The 20,203-nt window shown below is 40.5% G+C and overlaps 1 protein-coding gene across 2 annotated transcripts in view; it reads right to left on the reverse strand.

Moving 5' to 3' along the window:
• srgap3 (SLIT-ROBO Rho GTPase activating protein 3) overlaps positions 1-9,349 on the reverse strand; it is an 85,897-nt gene extending 76,548 nt beyond the window's left edge. For both annotated transcript variants that reach the window (XM_033626677.2, XM_033626676.2), the window contains exon 1: positions 8,778-9,349. In XM_033626677.2, coding sequence (XP_033482568.1) covers positions 8,778-8,841 — 64 coding nt within the window. In that variant the 5' untranslated portion in view covers positions 8,842-9,349. The remainder of the gene's footprint in view (positions 1-8,777) is intronic.
• Between the last annotated feature and the right edge of the window lie 10,854 nt (positions 9,350-20,203).

The following is a 20,203-nucleotide window of genomic DNA, read 5'->3' on the forward strand; positions in this document are numbered from 1 at the left end:
TCTTACTGCGAAAGTCTTGTGAAGAGGTACTAACAGATGTCGTAAAAGTAGCTCTTGACATCCTCAAATTTTCAATGAAATCTGCCTCAGTGAAGCCATTCACATCACGATCCCACAACTCCTGGCTCTGATTCCACAGCCACACGCACACACACACACACACACACACACACACACACACACACCTCTGTCTAGAAGTTGCAGCCACTGCTCCACAAAAGCCATAATTAAAAATTTGGCTCTCTTTCTCCTCATCCCCCGTCCTCATTATCATCTGCTCACAAATTCGGTGCACATCAACTTATAAATAAAACCATAAACGCCGACTTCAGTGGCCTCCATGTTTACCTCTGTATAACAGCCTGCTGCAAGTGACATCTTTGTTATTGTTCTTTTGTGCATGCGGGTTAATTAAGGACCTTAGCCAGTTCATACTGGAATCTGATAATGACCGCATTTAAAAAATAATGCTAACAGCCAGTCAATCATAAATGGATCTGAGCACTAAGGCTTGCAGTGTTAACGTAGCCTGAGATACAGCGTACCAATTCACAGACTTGTTGCCTCTTAAATAGCATAAGAAATTCACATTTTGTAAAACTTCTGCTTTCTTCTTAAGTTTCATCACACAAAATGTCATAAGGTATAAAAATAGTTAAAAGAATAGGCTAACGTGTGGAAATAATTTGCTTTCTTGAAGAGACTCTGATGAGAGAAGTGATCCCACTTTTATGTCTGTGCAAGTATAAAGCTACCAGCAGCAGCCGGCTAACTTAGCTTAGCATAAATACTGGTTAAAGATGAAAACAGATTGCAAGGAATAGTCTGGCACATAACCCTCCTGTAAAACAGCAAATTTTCATTCTTTGTGTTTTGTGTGGATTAAACAAGATACAGCATGTTGAATACTGACTGTTAGAAATGCTGGTAGACCGGGGCCAGGTCAGCTGTTTCCCCGTGTCCAGACTTTATGCTAAGCTAAGCTAACTGGCTGCTGGAGGTCGCTTCACACTTAGCATAGCATAAAAACATGAGAGTTGTATTAATGTTCTCATGTAACTATCGGCAGGAAAGTGAATAAGCACATTTATGGAATGTCAAACTTCTCCTTTAAGACTTCACTGTATAGGAATCGAATTAAATCACGCAATCTCAACTGAGTCAGCAACAGAGCAACTTGAGCTGCCTGTTTGTTTGACTGCCACAGCACACAAACAAACCAACCCTGAATGAAACCCAAAATTTATTGGACCGCAGAATAAACAAGCTGTCCCACTAAAGATTATTCCATCTAAATAGCTCGTAGATTTTTTTTTTTTTGTGCAAATGTTCTCTCAGTCAGCAGCAGGTTTGCCAAACAAGCTGCCGGTGAGTCAGTGCGACCATTTCTCTCCCAACTCCCAACATGTCAGTTTCTACACAGGCAGCTTCACGCTGCCCAGCAGGATGTTAATAGCTAAATAACCAAATCACACCGTGATGGTAACGAGCTCTGATCTTGAGACACATTCCCAGCATCGACTGATCAACACATTCAGTGCCAGTAATAAACCTGAGACGACACAATCGAAGGTATTTCAGAAAATAAATATAGAAATAAATAAAAGAACCACAAACTGTTTTCAACATTTATCTCCCTCAGCAGAGCTGTCTGTCGCCTGGAGCAACAACAAACAGAGACACACATAGTGTCTCACATAATTCTCATCAGCACTTGACCAAACTGACACTTTTTCAGGTTATTGGAGGGATCGTTATATCACACAAGATATGCAGTGGTTATATTTTCAAGAAAGTGACAACGCTAGGCAGCATAAATACTGCAAGCTGATGACTGACATGTCTTATCAGCTCATTTTCACACCTTCTTTCTGCTTGTTACATTAACAGTCAAAATAAACCTCTACTTAGTTTCAGGAGTCGAAACTACTTGGTCAGGGTTAGGGACAAAAAGGCCATGGTTTGGGTTAAATGAAGCGAATTTATGGGCATGGTACTGAATTCTGGGCCCTATGCATAAGCAGTTTCTGTGGACCCCCTCTCTTGATCCATGTCCCTCTCATGCACCTTTTGACGTTTTTTTGGTTTATGGCTTAAAATATAATAAAACAGGCTACTTGGTTAGAGTCACGTTACTTTACAGGGCTGGTACCTGCAGTTATTACACAGGCTAGTTAATAACAGGTGAAGGATGAACCCAAGGTGATATGTAAACTCATCTTCATTTGTCGACTACAAACATGACGTATCATCTGAAACATGTAAGTAGCTACATGCCCATTAGCCACTTAGCACAATCATTACTGCTTTGCCAACAGCATCATTAACAGGCGGCTCGCTCAGTGACATGCACTTGTAGATAAAATATAGGCCTATATTAATGAAAGTTCATTAGTACGGTTTTGTATTTCTCTGTAATGTAGCACAGTGTTAACAATGTTACTGACACTATTCTTTCTCACACCTTCAACTCAAACCATTGTGTTGCCCAGCCCAAAATATATAATCTAATAATTAAATCAATATCGTAAACATGCAGGCGACTTATCGACTAATGGACCTAAATGACGACTATTGGTCGACGAGGAAAATTCTTAGTTGGGGGCAACCCTGATGCTCCTCTCCTCTCCGTGGCTATGCATTTGTGACGTGACAATGTATTTACATGACGTTAAGTAGTTAAAATAATTCAACTTTTGGTGTCACACAGGACAGGAGATGATAAGAGAGGTCTCCTGGGTGAAAGTCCTGTTTGACTGACACATCCATCCAAACCGTAGCCCAACACAGACTTCTTGCTCTTCATACTACGTCTGTTGCTCTGAGAATCTAATAGATTATAACATCATATCAGTTATTCATTTTACATAAAAAGGCGTGTGTGGTCACACTTCTTTTTATTTTAACTGTATAAAACGTGCTTTTAATCTACAAGTAAGACACTTGAGGAAGAAATACTTTATACTGAAAAATGTGACCTGTTAAAAATGTATGTTGATCAAATTACTTTCAGGTCTTTATTGGGTCTGCTTTGGAAGTTAAGCCTGTTTGCATTTAGGCTGGCAGAAAGGAACCAGCAGAGACCAGCAGCAAAAAGAAACCTGCACCCAGAGGTGCAAAAAGCCTGCTTCCTTTCGACTGAAAAACTTACCTGAGAAGTTGCCAGCATTAATATTTTTGATCAGAGCACTTGTTTGTAGCCTGGAGGCAAAAACAAATGACGTCTTGTGTAATTTTCATCACATCAAAACTGTGGCTCCTCTCAAACACATCTCATTTATTGGCATGTCCGTCTATCTGTATGCCTGCCTTTGCACGTGGGTGTGTGTCAGTGTCAGTGTGGGTAATGACTGTCGTGGTCATATCAGAGTTAGACAATGGGCACAGCTAGGAAAAGACTTCCATCAAACCCAGCCAACAAGTTAAAGCGCTGATCACACTGACTTTTATCTCCTAAATACTGCAGGAAAAATGCCATTACTAAGGGTCCAGTGTGCCAGAGAATGAGAGTGGGGTAAAACTGTGCTGCACTCCAAGTACAATGAATCAGAAATCCTTTGCAGAGGGGGATTCAGGGAACACTGCCAACAGAACAGGCAACCTCCTGTCCCTCGAGTGAAAGTACAACACAGCAAAAAGATGTAAACACAAGACCAATTTAATAAAACTGAGCTGTGCTGAAGACAATGGAGCCTCGCCTGGGTGCGCTCATGTCTTGACATTTACTCGTGTTCATATTTAGTTTCAAAGTTTTGTCCTGTGTATGTTCGGTATCACCACCTCCCTTTAATGCTATCATCCTCTCCAGAGTTAAGCCAGCTGGTTAATTTGTGATCACTGGACTTTAAAGCATGATTCCTGCAGATCCTTACAAAGTTTTAAAGGCACTGAATTGATTCATGTAAAAATAGGGCCTTCATTGGAATCAATGTGTCAATCTAAATAATTCTGTCTTTCAAAAGTCTTAAAATCCAAAGAAATGGGAAGTAGGATTTTACAGATTGTTGCAAAATAAGTCTCAAAATAAGTAGTACAGCTATTTTTCTTAATAACTTACAGAATGCCCCTAATATTAACGTCATGCAGATCAGGAAATCAGAACCAACAACGCTCATATTAGTCCCTTTTACACTGCCTTTTCAAGGCAAGAATTTCCGACCATTATGACGGCCCGCCATTAAAAGGTACAGTTGCGGAGTAGGGGGACAGAGTTGTCTCGCCTTTGAGCCGGCAACGGAGGTAGTAACAGCGATGAAACAGTGTCTGAAGAACGGGATCACTGGTGGCATGGGTGTGACATTTTGACGATGTGTTATGAGTGCAACCCACCAGGGGAGATTTAAAAAGCTGATGGTAGCAGTTAGCAGCTAACTGAAGGAAGAAAAACAGTGAAAAAGTCAGCAAAATGGGAAAACAATGAGGTCCAGGAGCTCTGTCATATAACAGGGACGGTAATAGATTGTTAGTGTCATATAGTGTCATTGTCATTGTTTAGAAAGTGATGCCCATGCATATGTTATATGTCACACTAGCGGTCAACACTGTCATGTTACATGTTGTACCTGTCACGCCTCTTTTGGTTCTGTGATGGTGGTCTGCAGTCTAAAATCATGGTTCTGAGTAAAAATGCAAAGGTGGCATAAAGACGGGACTTTGTGGCGGCCTTACAGTGCGATCTCTGTGTAAAAAGGGCTTTTATGTTTCTGGCCAAGATGCTTAGAGCAGGGGATCCACTGTCTCCTAGCTGGCTGTCACTGTACACTGGACAACATGGGGAAGTGCAAATACAACAAAAACTGGCAGTTTAACCCAGATAACGCATACGAGGCTCGTTGTGCTTCATGCAAAAGGTTTTTCAATCACAGCACAATAGGAATCAAGGCAGTGGAATATCACATGCAGAGTAAGAAACACCAAATTGCCAAGAAAACTAGCCAAAACACAGCAGGTAATTTTTTAGACACAGTCATGTTTTATATTACAACATTTTATGCTACATTTTCCCTAAAATAACATAAATGGCTCTTTTTTTGTCTTCAATTTTAATAATTTTAAAATTAGTCTTAAGTTTCATTCCAAGTGGCATCAAAAAGGTCTTAAAAATTCTGGAATCTAACTTGCCTTGAGCTGCAGGAACCCTGTTAGCGCATCCAGTTTTCTCTATAATAAAGACTGAAGGTTCAGTTCATCCTTGTCCTACTGATGTGGAAGTATGAGTTTATACTGAAGCCATATTTCAGTCTCAGAACCTGGTGTGTAAATGTCAAATAGCAGCTGATGGTTGAGCCCCAGAGCAGCACTTCACAAGCTGCCTATTAAACTGGCAAACAGGAGGAGGCTGAGCTGCAGTCCAGCAACCGCACGGTGGTAAGCTACAAAACAGAGTTCAGGCCCCTCAGTCTGCCTCTCTGTGTTCAGCGTACGAAGCCTCTCTATTGACATGCTAATGCACGATCTGCCAGCTGAACAGCTTGAATAAAGTGAACACCATCTCCCAAGGTCCTTCAGAGACTTCGGCTTTGGCAGCCAGCCTCGAGGGTCGCCGAGGATTCATTAATGGCTGTGGGTTAAGATTTTAGCACGAATGGTTTGTTACACTGTAACAGAGGAAATTAATTCTATATTGTGATGTGCTTCCACACCTGCTGTCACTACATTTAAAGAAACACAATATCTCGCTATAGCAAATGTTTTGATAGCGTTTCTTTGCTGTTAAAGCCTGAAACCAAGAGATTTTTTTTTAATTAGCCTTCATACATAATAAAGCAAGCAACCCCGCGATCTTATGACCCAATCAATGACACACTGATGATTTGGCCCCTTCTGCCATGTACACATTAACCATAAAGCAATAACTCAGAGGAAGACAGGTGCAATTTCCAATCTGAATTTCATTACGGCTTCGCTCACTGCCTGCTTCGATTCATAACATTGCCATTGTTGTGAGGTGGTGGATGTCGAGAGCACAGCCCTCCATGTCTTTAGGCAATGCAACACACCAGCTGTGAATGAGAAACAAGCAGCATTCTCCATAAATTAACATTAGCATCGTCCTCAGACAGTTCAAGGGCTCCGTCTAATGCAAAGAGGCAGCACACAGGGCCTGGCTCTATAAAACAAGAGTGACTCTGCCATGACACAGTTGGACCTAAGATGAATAATTGATGCCTGAATTACCAAAAAATTGCCTGGAGTGGAAAGCTGCTGAATAAAACAGACATTGAATGGTGGAAGAAAGATGTGCAATTTTCTGAATGACCAGCCCATGCCACAAGACAAAACTGAGGTTACAGAGGCAATGGTTCGTAATAATAAGGCAATAGTGGGTAAGGCACAGACCAGCAGCAGTAAGAATGTCCACACAAAGAAGAACGTGTCTGTAGATCAATCCTACGAGTCAACCACTCACACCCTGAGCATCCAAAGGTCTGGACTGGTACCTAGTGATGTTCCAATACCATTTTGTCCTTCCCAGTATTGATTCTGATACTTGATCTCGCATAGCAGCTGACAGCACCCAATACCATTGCGTTCAAAACAAAATTTAACAGCTGTGTACCACTAATCTTGTATGGATGTGAATGAATGCTGTCATTTTTATATGGCATGGCTTTATAGGATTGCTGGTGTTGAAATAGAAATGGAAATTCATTTTTGTCCACCTGCCACTGTGGCTAGTAGATTCCCAAATTCTACCAGCCACTCAATAGATTACCTTTGTTTTTCAGCTGATGAGTAAAGCAAATCTAGCAGCCACTTGCATATTTTAACAGCATTTAGCTGGTGGTTGGTGCTTATTTCCAACCTTGCACTGGTGCCACCCCTCGAAACTAAAGCCTTGCATACTACATATTTCTTACTGGTGGGACCTTCTAGTGTAAAATATTATCAAATTGCTTGCATTTGCTTACGGCTAATGTTACACTAGTTATGGGAAATCAATTTGCCACTTTAAAATAGGAGTTGCCAGTGGCTGCGCAGCGTAACTTGCTGTGTAGGCTGTTTTAGAGCGGCGAAGAATTGATTTCTGAGAAAACTGCAGTTTTATCTGAGTATGAAACTACTTTTAAGTTTATTAATGAATTACATGGTACCGGATCAGCGCAAAGACTCGCATACGCGACACCCAATCCAGCAGTTTAGGCAGTACCTGAGGTATTTCGATCCTGGTATTGGTATCGGAACGACCCTGCTGGTACATGACTCTGGGGATGATCAGCTGAAGCCCTGAGGCGTAACATTAGTGAAACCACTGAGAGTGAGCGCTAGTAATGGGTCCAGGGCCTTGAAACTGAGCCCCAGTTCCACTTAGAGAAATATCTGTTCATAACCAGTCTACTCTGCTTGTATGTGCAGAATTCCCCCTTCATTTTTACACAACACTAAAGAATTAACTGTCACTTGATGTGTCTTGTGATTGTTTATTTGGGTGGTTTATTTCCTGGGTTGCTGCCTGCATTGGCCTGGAGTATGTTATCGACTGTCTTGTTTTTTTCACAACGCTTAACCATAGAAGGCCAGGAGCTAGTTAATAAACAAAAATGAATGATATTAATCGGTATATTAATAAATGTATTGCCTGTTTTCAACCTTTTGTTGCTGGCTGTCCTCACCCATCTTTGCCAAGACACAAATCCAGTTGCAGCAGCTGTACACAGGGGTGTTTCTAGGATTTGAGGACATTCGGGCTTGGCTCAGACCTCTGTTAGGGGTCCGGCAAATCCTCCCATGGCACTTTTTTGTTTGCGTTTGATAAATAAGCTGTGTTTTTGGTGTTTTTATGCACTCTGGCACCTTCTTCACATTTAAAATACAAAAAATGTTCCCAGTGTGAGTCAGTTTGTTTTCATTGTGACTTAGAAAATGGTCTGCAGACCACCCAGCATCCTATTGTGGGCCAGATTTGGCCCACTAGCTGTAAGTTGAGTACCACTGCTCTACAGCAGGCACAGGTTCATTCACTAATAAGACTCTGTTGGACCCCATTCATATTTCTAACCACAAGTCTATGATCTACCTTCGATTTGAGATCATTAGGATTCTGATACTCAGTAAGCGTAATTATAAAGGGGCCATGAAGTGTGGAAAAGGAGTCAATGGTGACATTAAACCACAGAGTGTTTGATCCATGTTGCCAGGTGAGAGCAGTCAAGAGAAAGAAGCCAATCACTGACAATGAATCAAAGGCAGAACGTGAGCGGAGTGTGATCAAGCTCTGTGGATTAAAGCTGACATCACAAGCCATCAAAAGACACTGAATATGTATTAAATCCATTACATCTGTCCCCAAACATCTGATCAGCATCTCCAACCACAACAGCCACGGTGAGCCAAACACAGGCCCCAAATTGTGCAAGAATGAGGTGCAGTAATACAGCCAGCCCTCCATCCAACACTGATTTCAACACAGGGATCATTTTACCCTGCTATAAAGCAACACAGCAACGATCCTAACCACATTATGACAAATCAGGGCTCAGCACACAGAAATCCCTCTGGCTGTCACATGAGACAGAGGGAAAATAATACAAGGGTTCACACCTCGCACTCTGACGCTCTTGTCATTGGATTGACTGTCACGGTTTGCCTGTCATCTGAGAGGCTGCCTCCCAATGCTCTCTGTTTAGACACTACACAACAGCTATAGATGTGGATTGCACTATACTGCACATATAAAAAGCAAAGCACAAACAGAGAGGATGATGATCAGGCTGATGGTCAGCCTCTGCAGAGACAATGCACACAGAGCGGACACACACATCAGGTTCACACCGCACCTTTCACTTGGGTCTCATAGTCCGCTATGATCTCCTTATCCTTCTTGTATTTCGTAGAAGACATGGTTCCTCTGGGTTTTAGGGTGATGCCCTGTAAGTCGAGGACTGCCTTGGGTCTTGGAGGTGATGATCCCGGACTTGTAACGTTGCAGCGCGTTCCTCCTTTCTCTTCTAGCGGTCGTGCATTGACGGGAACAAAAGCTGAATGTGTTATATCCCTGCAGCTTCAATCACCGTATCAGTGCAGAAAAAACACACGAGCAACAGTCCAATGTTTCATTCTTCTGTTTTCCTGTTCCTTTTCTCTCTCTCTGGTACAAGAACCGAGTCCTCCTCCTCCCTCTCCTCTTTCTCCCGGTACCAGTCAACTCAGAGAGGCTTCAGCAGGAAAAACAAAAGACACAAACGAGCTCAAAACTGTGAGAACAACATGATGAAGAGAGCTGAGCGACGCTTGGAGGTTTTCAAGCAGTCAGTTCCTCGGTTGGAGCTTCTGTGCCCCCCGAAAAATGAGCAGACGTGCGCGCGAGTAGCGAGGCAGGCAGACACCATCCGTACTCTGACAAATTGCGCTGCAGGGGAACAGGAATTTAAAAGATAGTCACGTGAGCCTCCTCATATTGTCAACCAGCCGTCCTTCCCCCCGCCCTCACATACACACACGCACATACACACACACACACACACACACAAGGTCCAGTGTGTAGGGTTTGGGGGGGGGGGATTTATTGGCAGACATTGAATATTTATAATTATATATACTTATATATATAAAAAAAAAAATTTTGAGTTTTATCTAGTGTATAATGTCCTGAAAATAAGAATTGTTGTTTTTGTTTCCTTAGAATGAGCTGTTAATATCTACATACAGAGTCCGCCATGTTGCACCGCCATGTTTCTACAGTAGCCCAGAACAGACAATCTAAGCTCTGACTATAGATGGCAGTAGCTCAGTCTATAGGGACCTCAGTTAGGAACTGGAGGGTCGCTGGTTCAAGTCCCTGTCCAGACCAACTATGGAGCATGGACTGGTAGCTGGAGAGGTACCAGTTTGCCTCCTGGGCACTGCCAAGGTGCACTTGAGCAAGGCACAAACCCCCAACTGCTTGGGGTGCCTGTACATAGGCAGCCCCCTCACTGTGACATCTCTCCATTTAATGCATGTATTGATCTATTTTGGGTGTGTGTATATGATAACAGTGTGAAAAAATGGAATTTCCCTTCTTCAGGGATTAATAAAGTATTTCTTCTTCTTCTTCTTCTTCTTCTTCTTCTTCCAGACAGGGCCATTCACATTTTCGTGTTGACCACCATAAATACAGCCCCTCCAGTACAAGCAAAGTCAGAAAAACACTAATTGTTTTCACATGAAACTGCTTTATTCAGAGTTTTTTCTGGTTTAAATCACCACACCCATTTGTTTTGGAGAAAAAAAGCCTCCGCGACTAATTCAGCCCCCGGTAAAAACTCCTGAATGTCTAGATCTTAAGTTGTCAGAGAAAGAAGGTGAGTGCATATTAGCAGGTGTTGTGTTACTGGCCCGTCTGTGGTGAGCCAAACAGCATAGGAGAAACACTGATTTGTAACGTGAAGCTGCTTTATTCAGTGTTTTTACCAGTTTAAATCACAGCATCCATTTGTTTCGGAGAGGAAGAGACCTTCGTGGATAATTCGGCTCCCGGTAAAACCCTCCTGAACGTCCGGATCAGGAAAAAATGTGAGCAACAGCGTTGCAGAAACAGTGATTTGTAATGTGAAACTGCTTTATTCAGTGTTTTTACCAGTTTAAATCACCAGGTCCGTTTGTTTTGGAGAGGAGGAGACCTCTGCAGGTAATTCAGCTCTCAGTAACTTCCTGAGCAATGAACACTGATGGAATTCTAACCAGGAGTTTTCATGGTTGCCACATGGGAGAATTTTCAGCTGGTTGCAAACTGCGATCCACACCTGTTGATGCCACTAAATCCTACTCACTGCTCCTTTAACGATGACCATCCTTTCTCAAACACTGGGCACAAATACAGATCATCATCATCATCATCATCATCACATCACATCACTGCCTCCAGACCTACCTGATAACAATCATATTCCTGTTTCCAGAGGTAAAAATAGACCTAACAATGAAAATGCTCCATCTCTTTAGACACCATTGCCATGGAAACCACACACTTTTACCCTTACATTACTTTCCCCCTACTGTTCGGGAGATGTGGCACATCTCAGCAGAGGTTGTGAGGGATAATCTATGGCTGACACGTTGCTCGCTCTCACACACAGAGCAGAGACTTTGTGTGAAGTGAGAGGCCCTGTGGTTAAATGGCTCAGGCAATGATACTTGTGGTGGCTGCCAATATACATAAATCATTACCTTTAAAAAGGGAACATGTCCTTTGCAGCACCCTCCTTTGTTGCAAACAGGTGTATCGTCATGTCCTCATCACACCCATTGTTTACCCCACCTCTTTTTCTGTCTTGGCAGAGCTGAGGCTGACAATTAAAGATGAATGTAAAAGAAAGAATGCCAGTGACAGAAGCCCTGTACGCATATAAAAGGGGATAAAACCTCTCATCGTACACGTTGTTCCAAAAACGCTGAATGATAAATACGTCTGAGCAGAACCAAGGGCACATACATAATGATCCATTATCATCATACTCCTAAAATATTGTAGGAAAGGAGAACAAAATTTCTCAAACTTGGTTCAAATGGGTTCAGTTATTGTGCTTAAATGAATTACACTCATGCACCTGCCTATGTGACGGGAGATGTGTGTTTCTTACAGGGAAAAAAGAATATTTGAATTCATATCATGAAGGAAAGCTTTTCAAAGCATCTTCATGATGGGGACTGAGCGTATTTCCTACTGTCATCTGGGTGCTTCACCGTGTTTTTAACAGTCCATGGGTCTCGGTTTGTTGTCTGTCACCTTAGCTGTTCTCAGTTCAGCAGGGAACAGGCAGTTGACTCACAATGAGGTGACTCAAACCTGCAAAGTGCCACACTGTAGAAACCCTTTGCATTTCATTCCCATCTGCACCACACAGGCTTCGATGCATATTTCACGCTGACAGGTGGGAGGACATTTTTGACAGATATATAAGATCTACAATATGCCTCTGCTGAAAGAAAGAAAAACACGGACAAAAAGACTTTTTATTTAAAAAAAAAACAAAAAACAAATCTAACCAAGAAATCATCCCACTTTCACTTTATAAAATGTTTATAGATTATCACTAATGGCAGCTGCAGATGGCTAATTAGCACACGAGAAGGTCATGACCCTTTTAAATTGTCTTACTAACATTTATAACAGCAGACATGATGGTTTATTGGAGAGAGATAAACCAATTAGCACATACTAATAGATTACTAACATATGTAACTGCATTTATAACCAACAAGATGCACCTGCCAAGGGAATTTTCACAACCTGGCAACCCATTAAATGCTCTTAATGGGAGCTCACAATTAATCTATAATAAAGCATTAGTTAATGTTGTATTAAACATTAAACATTAATGACAACATTATGAACACTTTATACAGGATGCCTTTTGCTTTAGATTTGAACTGTACTATATCAATTTAAAGACTTTTATTTTTATAAGGTGAGGATGTGAACAATTTTCAGGATGTCACTAATAACATAGGTGTAGATTTAAGGGGGGATGGATATATTTGGATATGTGGAACATGTGCATTTGCCCCCCCCCCAAAAAAAATATCATAAAAATAGCAGAGGATTTTAATTTGAATATGAAATTAAGGACATTTACACCATAAATTGATGCAGAAACTGCAAAAATTGATGCATTAAAGTTCCCCAGAATTCAGGAAATTCAGTGTTTGATGCAAAATCACCTAAGGGAGGATCCCACACCTCTCGTTTCATAGGTGTTCCCTCATTGGCTGAAACAAAACCTACACCTGTAGCTTAACTGACTTGAGAGTTCCTTAAAGGACATCAGTGTAAGGGACATTACTGTGAGTTGCAGCCTCATGTTAGTATGCAGCCAGTAACACCGAGTTAAAAGACAAAGAAAGAAATATGAAGATATTACATCGTGCAAATGAGGTGGAACAATTAGCTGGGCACCCTGGAGGGTCTAATTGAACAATTACAGAGATGAGGGAGATGTCTACAGTATTTCTCTCACCCCAAGAATATCCATGCATACAAATGTAGGCGCACTGCCCTCCTGTTTTCCCACCAGTGATGACTTCAAAAATCAGGTTTGAATTCTTGCTGGCCTTTTGATGTACAAAGATATTTTCTGGCCATTGAACACAGCATGCATGGCCTTCTTCACACAAGCAAAGCCCCCGAGGAATTTCAAATGGCCTCCAGCAGTGTATATGTGTGTGTATCTATGTCTGCGTACTGTATGTGTTCAGCGAGTCTAGATATGAGAGAAAGGCCAAGAGAGGGCGAGTGTCTTCCTGTGTTATGTGCCTCGCTGCATCACATAGTCTTTTATATCGTTGCAGTTCCGGTGGTGAGTCTAAGTTGTTTGTCAGGCCTTATGTATCACCTACACGTCTGAGCAGTGGAGCCCTGAGAGAGCAGACACTTCACTTGTGACACATCAGCTGTGACAGAGAGGCCTGCTGGAGGGCCAGAGTGACAGCGGGGAGGATTCTGCTTTTGTTTGTGTTTACCACAGAGAAGTCAGCGGTGGTAACCTTTTCACAGTGCCTTCATCCCCTCCCACCGTCCCTCTGTTCCTCACCCCTACCTCTTTCATCAGGTATCTCAGGGGGAGAAGCCTGGGAAACTGTGACTTCACTGTTTGTACGGCACAAAGATCCATTGTGAGATCCTTTTACTATTCCTCTCTAAAGAACAAGAGTGGGAACTGCTCTAGTCTCCGACATGTGAAAAAAGGCCACCCTGGGATACAGTCTGGGCCTGAATGCTGTGGTAGATAATCATTTATATGTGTTGAGGCATGCAAATACTATTTGGCAGCAAAAAATATATCTCATTAAATCTGCTTATGCATAGAGAAAATTGTTATTTTTCTGCATAGCAACAACTGGAACAAAGGTAATATTTGTAATTATATAATACACTTGTCAGATTTGATTTGTCAGAACTGTCATTGCTTAATTGAGTTTTAAATATCATTCCTTTGACATGCATTGGATCATTTGACAGCAGAAAGTGTCCAAAAACTAGGGGACGACTTCAAACAGAGGTTGCCAAGTGACCCAAACCCAGGTTGTCATGGATACAGTCACAAGGACATCTTACTGTGAATTGTCTCCTAACACCTCTGTTAACTAGCATGTACTGAATGTCACATAATAGTGACAAAGTGGGCCCCTTCACCAACTTATTTACATTAATAGATACTAATATCTATTACCTCTGAATCCACACTTGCATTTCAAACTCTTTAGAGAAAATGTCACACAGTAAGTTGAGGAAAGAAAATGCATTAGTGAAAGCTAATGTGAGGGTGTTCAAGGTGATAATCAAAAGTGTGGGAAAGAAGACAGCAGATAAGCCTTGGGGGCTGCTTCTTCCTATTTTTCCTCTTCTTCATGCAGAGGAATCTTTGCACGGACATGTATCAATTGGCATATCACTCATAATTACACCTCTTTGAATTTTAAAGATCTTTGCCCTGTGGGACTCAGAGGAATCTTCAAACAGGCAGCACGTGATGTAACAGGTTTCCCTGTTTTGAATCCACAGGACTGCCGGGCATGCCCCACTGATCCTCATGGAAATAATCTGATGTTATGTAAAGGCTGCAATGGGCAGATATATTGCTTCTTGCTGTTTGCCTACAAGTTGCCGAGTCAGGGTCTGCAGCAATCAGCTGCCTTTTACATTCAGTCAGCATTAAAGTTTGGCGTATTTTGGAATCAATAAAACAATTTTAGCTTGTATCCTACCTTTATTAAACTGTAAAATAGATTTGTTACAAAGATAATAATAACCAAAGGCATTTATTAAACATGAGGTAAAAAGTGCACACTCCTCTGATCTGTTGCGACTCCAAAAATTGTGGAAAGTCATAACTGAATTTCAGGGATTCTTTAAAACTGTTGAAGCACTGTATGTAGGCTATTTGGAAAAATATGTCAATATAAGAATTAAGGAATCACTGATACACTTTGGTTTCTTGCTTCTTTATAGTTCATGTTGCTAATAATCTGATGTGCATAGATAGACTAATAGCAGTGCAGTGAACATTTTGAGCTCCACAAGAATCCTGTTTTAATATGTTGTGTATCTATACATGTTAGATGACTCATTATTCTTCAAAAAATTATAATAATAATAATAATGAAAAGTTCAAAGTTCTTTACATAATAAATGACAAAATACACATAAAAACAGTATAAGTAAATAAGATTCAAATAATAAACAATCACACATTCACACAGACACACACATAAAAAATAATTAAATAGAAGCTATAAAACTGCAAGTCTAAAAAGACAGATTATAAGATTTTATTTGAAGCTGTCTCCTGAATCAGAGAGTCTGACGACCTCTGGAAGGCTGTTCCAGAGACGAGGGCAAACGACACTGAACGCAGCACCAAGGTACTTTTTAATTCTACTCTGGGAGACATCTTAGGGATCTAGAGGCAATGTATTTGACCAACATATTAGATAACTAGTCAGGACCAATAAGTCCAATAAGAGATTGAAAAACTAAAAGCAATATTTTAAAATGAATACTAAGATGAAGGGGAAGCTGATGAAGAGCCTTCAAATCCAGAGCTATGTGTTCTTGATGTTTATTTTCACATGCTGCTGCATTTTGGATCATCTGAAACTTGTTTAAAGATTTCTCTGAGAGGCCTGAGAACAAGGCAGTACAGTAGTCAAGTCTGCTGGAGATAAAAGCATGAACAAGTGTTTCTGTGTCTTCTTTAGATAACAGGGAACAAACCTACTGTAGTTTAAAAGGCCTCTGATTATTTTCGGTTGTTTCTGAGAGGGGGTTGTGGGGGTCAGGTGGTTGGGGGGCGTGGCCATGGAGGCCCCTTGCCATCTTTTGGGGTGCCACTGCCTCTGATTTGTTAACTTTCCATATTACCTCAGATTCTGACTGCACTTTTATCGTGTTTCATTTTACATCAACTGTTGTTTAATCTATAATTAAAGATGTCACAACTAATTTCTAGGATTTAAAACAAACACTTCTGCAGAATGTATCCTATATAAACATACATGTGCAGTGCATTTTAGTGGAAGCAATATTTTGATCACTAAATACATTTTCAAATGTATTCTGAGTGTATATAAGACCAGCATTGTCGCCTCACAGCAAGAGGGTTCTTGGTTCCAACCCAGGGCGTGAACTCCAGGGTGGGGGAGCCCTTATGTGTGGAGTTTACATGTTCTCCCCGTGTCTGTGTGGGGTTTTCTCCGGGTACTCCAGCTTCCTCCCACAGTCCAAAGACATGCAGGTTAATTGGTGACTCTAAATTGTCCGTAGGTGTGACTGTGAGCGTGAATGGTTGTCTGTCTCTATGTGTCAGCCCTGTGATAGTTTGCCGACCTGTCCAGGGTGTACCCCACCTCTCGCCCAATGTCAGCTGGGATAGGCTCCAGCCCCCCTGTAATTTATTTATTATGGTTCATATGTGGCACAAATGTCTGAGCATATATGAAGCTCAAGTTTTCATTTCTGTTCCTCAAAGAATACAGAGGCTCTGACTTTTGTTAGAACTTTATTGTAGTGCAACACAATTAAATGCAAACTAGTGACAACCTCTGTCGCAGTCTTGGATACGTATGCCTTGATGCTGATTCACACTGTCAGCAGCCAATCATCACTCATGCCAAGAAAGAGACATCTGCTTGATATTCTAATTTCTTCCCTGAGAAGTAGGCTCATCTGTCTGCAAATGTTACTTTGATACTAAGAAGTAATACCACACTGAGAGGAGGATCTGAAGAGTAATCTCAGTGAGGGTCCTCTCGACACTGGGAGAAAAATCCCACAGGATTTATCATACCTGACTGCTCAGAGGATATTCCCTTATTCCTGCATGCTTGTCTTTTCTCCACATTGCATGTTGTTGCAGCTGAGTTACATGTGAGGATAGAAGCTTCTCACCACGTCTACCTGCATGGATAACACCTGAGTAACACACAGTCAAACAGGACTGTGTTTGTTTGATCCTCTGTCAAACAGCAAAGCCTGGAGCTGCACTACTTTTTCTTAGTTTCTTTTCACTGTCAGCCACTATTTGCTTATTTTCTTAGCAGAAAATAAGCAAATGTGTGTTGCTAATGTTCCTAAGATCATTGAGTTGGCAAAAGTTTGGCGTGTCTGACTGTGCTCTGTGCAACACTGGCCATCTGCTGTGCAGGACTTTCTGTTCCCTGACATGAACACACGCCCACGTGTCTCGCAGACTTCACACTTACGAAGAAGTTGGAAAGACTGAAGTTGACCTGCGGCAAGAAGTTAGAAAAACAACAAAACATTTCGATAAACATACTGTGTGTAGTGTGGAGAGATGTGAAACAAGCTATGATATGTGTGTTTTTCTTCTTCCTGCAAATAAAATCATGTAAGATGTGTTCCTGTAATCCTGCTGCTGCTTTAAACTGGATGTAACTACAGTGCAGTAGAAATAGTACATTTAAAAAAGAAACGCTCTCTTTATTCCCACAGGTGTTTGCTAAAAGATAGAGAATTATCTCACCGAGCTAAAGCTGCTGCTTGCACCACTCAAAGGTTCAATTAATCACACTAGGAAATGTGACACAGAGGAGGAGACAGTTATTCTTATCAACACGCTCTACATAAACTACATTAATCACAAATGATAAGTCGAGTGAGGAGATTATGGGCGACTTTAAAGGCCTGAGACGCCCAGGCTGGCCATGGAAGAGACTCATATTTTTCATTTTAAAAATCAATGGAGGTCTATTTGGCCATGTTACTGTAAGATAGGAAAAAACAAAATCTAGCTGCATATTGTCAATGTGAGTGACTATTCTGATATGTGTTTAAACTGAATGCCCATTGTTGATACATGTACTTCATTCAAACACATATTTAGAAAACTCTTGAATCTCTATGTAGGATAATGAATTACAACCACTGGTAAATGTGAATAACAACATATAAGTACAGACAGAGATGTGGGAGAAGAAAGGATTATTGTATCCCCTTATAATTTCTCCATTCTTTCCCACTAGATGTCCTTGAGTTTGTTTTGCTGTCTCTGGTATGTCTATTATCCTGCTTTCTTTGCTTTTCATTGTGGTGGGGATAAGTTAAGTGTGACATCACTCTTTTTTCATGTACCACTTTAAATTCTGCCTCTTTATTGTTTGTTGTTTACATGTATAGTGAGTGGTTTTGTTCAGTGTTTCCCACCTAAGACAAAATAATACTTATATCGTGGCGCCCTCTCCCGATCACTTATGGAAAAGCTGTACCCGGAAATGGTCGCCAGTGGAAATGAATGAAAACCGAAAACACGTGGTCAAGATGAGTCAAACAGACACCAGCTACATTTCCTGTTTGGACTTTTAGCGGCTTTCAAAATAAAAGCATTTTTAATAGCTTAATAATGTAATTAGGCATTTAAGCACCATGCCCATTTACTGATACTTGACCTTGTAGCTAGCACAAAATGCTTTATAATGTGTTATGGGTATTGTCATGAAGTATTATTAATATTTTTATAGTATAACCACATTATACACGCCTATAATGCATTATAGCCTATATGCTAAGAAATACTTATGATACACCAGTAGCTGTAAGAAGACCTTAAATCTGCTTAAGTGTTCATTGATCTCAGTATTGACAACTTTATCTTCTTCTCTGAAGCATCTACAACTGGATGTTGGTAAAAAAAAAAAAAAAAACAGATAGTGAATGACTATATAACACAGCTGCAATTTTAAAGAATACCTATGGCTTAATTAGTTATTGTTATAGTGTATAAGTCTTTGTATGTGAGTTCAAAGTTAGAACAGAACCCATTTGCCAAAACTGTTGATTTTGGCAAATGAGATTCAGGGAACCAGTTGATGTTCCAAAAAACAATACGTATAAGATCACATAAATTGTGAAAAGTAATAGAAGGTATGACAGAAGCAATAAGAATAAGTGAGGAGCACAATATAAAAACAGATGTTATTTTAAACACCTTTGTAAGATTTTACTTCACCTGCTCAAACAAGTCATGAGCAGGTGGAGATGTAATGTGTGGATGAGTTGAAAACTGATCTGAGAAATTGTATAAAAATATCAAATATGAGATAACCTGCTAGATTTCTCTACCATGCATATAAAAATACATGTTTTAGAGAAACTGTAAACTGCTGCAGTTTGTAAAAAACGAAGTGATAGCAGAGCTGCTTCCGGCCCCAGCCAGCAGGGGGCCCTCCAAAACACCAAATTAACGACTGTGATGTCGTCCAGTCAGTTATAGTCATCACTCTATTATACATTGTTCCACAGGTGCTTAATGGCAACTAGAGTACTAGTAGTAGCCAGGGTTGGGGAGTAAGTTACAGTGTTGGGTATTCAAAATACAAAATATGAGTAAATGTATTCTGTTCTGTTACAGTCACAGTTTAAATTGATGGTATTCTGAATACAGTGACTGTCTCTAAAAACAGATTACTTGTGTTTTATTTACCCTAAAATTCATATGAGGCACACATTTCCCATAGATAGATTTTTAAAAATGTGCAACATTTTTTGCACATTTTGCTGATAAAATTAATTACTTGTATTTAAACAAAGTTCTGTATGAAAAAAACTTTTGCTTGCAATGGAAGATTTTCCTTTAGTCTTAATTTTACTTAAGTATTTGATTTATCTGAGGGTGTGAAGTGAAATTCCTTCAAGGCTAAAAAAAAATCAGTTGGCTTCAACTTGTAGACATCTTCTGTTGTCTGAACTATACACTTTTATTTATTTCATTCCTATATTTACCATGTTGTTTTATTTCAAACATCCTGAGTCCATATGTGAGTGTGTATGTGCGTGCATCCATGTAACTGTTAATAGAGTTTAGCACTTTGACAGCTGAGAGGCTCTCCCAGCTGAGTGGTAAAAAAAAAGAACAGCTCTTCTCACTCAGTAAAGCATTTAGTCACATATTATTCCACAAACAACTTGTGGACCTTGTGAGTCTTGCTTTGGGATTTTACTGGATTAACCACACAAGACAGGATCAGTTTATCTGGATACAGTGTTGGAACTGAAATCTCTCATGTCACAAGCAAATGAAAATTATTTTCAAACAAACAATATGAAGAACATGTTTAGTTACGTCCACCTGTTTTCACTCAGAATGTATCATACAGTGTTCAGTGTTTTATACACAGTAGCTCTGTCCCTTGAGTTGAGTCCAATAAACAATACAATTATCTAATAACTGATCTAAACAGACTCTGTAACAATGGAAACAAAGGCTGA

The sequence above is a fragment of the Epinephelus lanceolatus genome, chromosome 1, assembly GCF_041903045.1.
Source record: "Epinephelus lanceolatus isolate andai-2023 chromosome 1, ASM4190304v1, whole genome shotgun sequence".
In the NCBI taxonomy this organism is placed as follows: Eukaryota; Metazoa; Chordata; class Actinopteri; order Perciformes; family Serranidae; genus Epinephelus; species Epinephelus lanceolatus.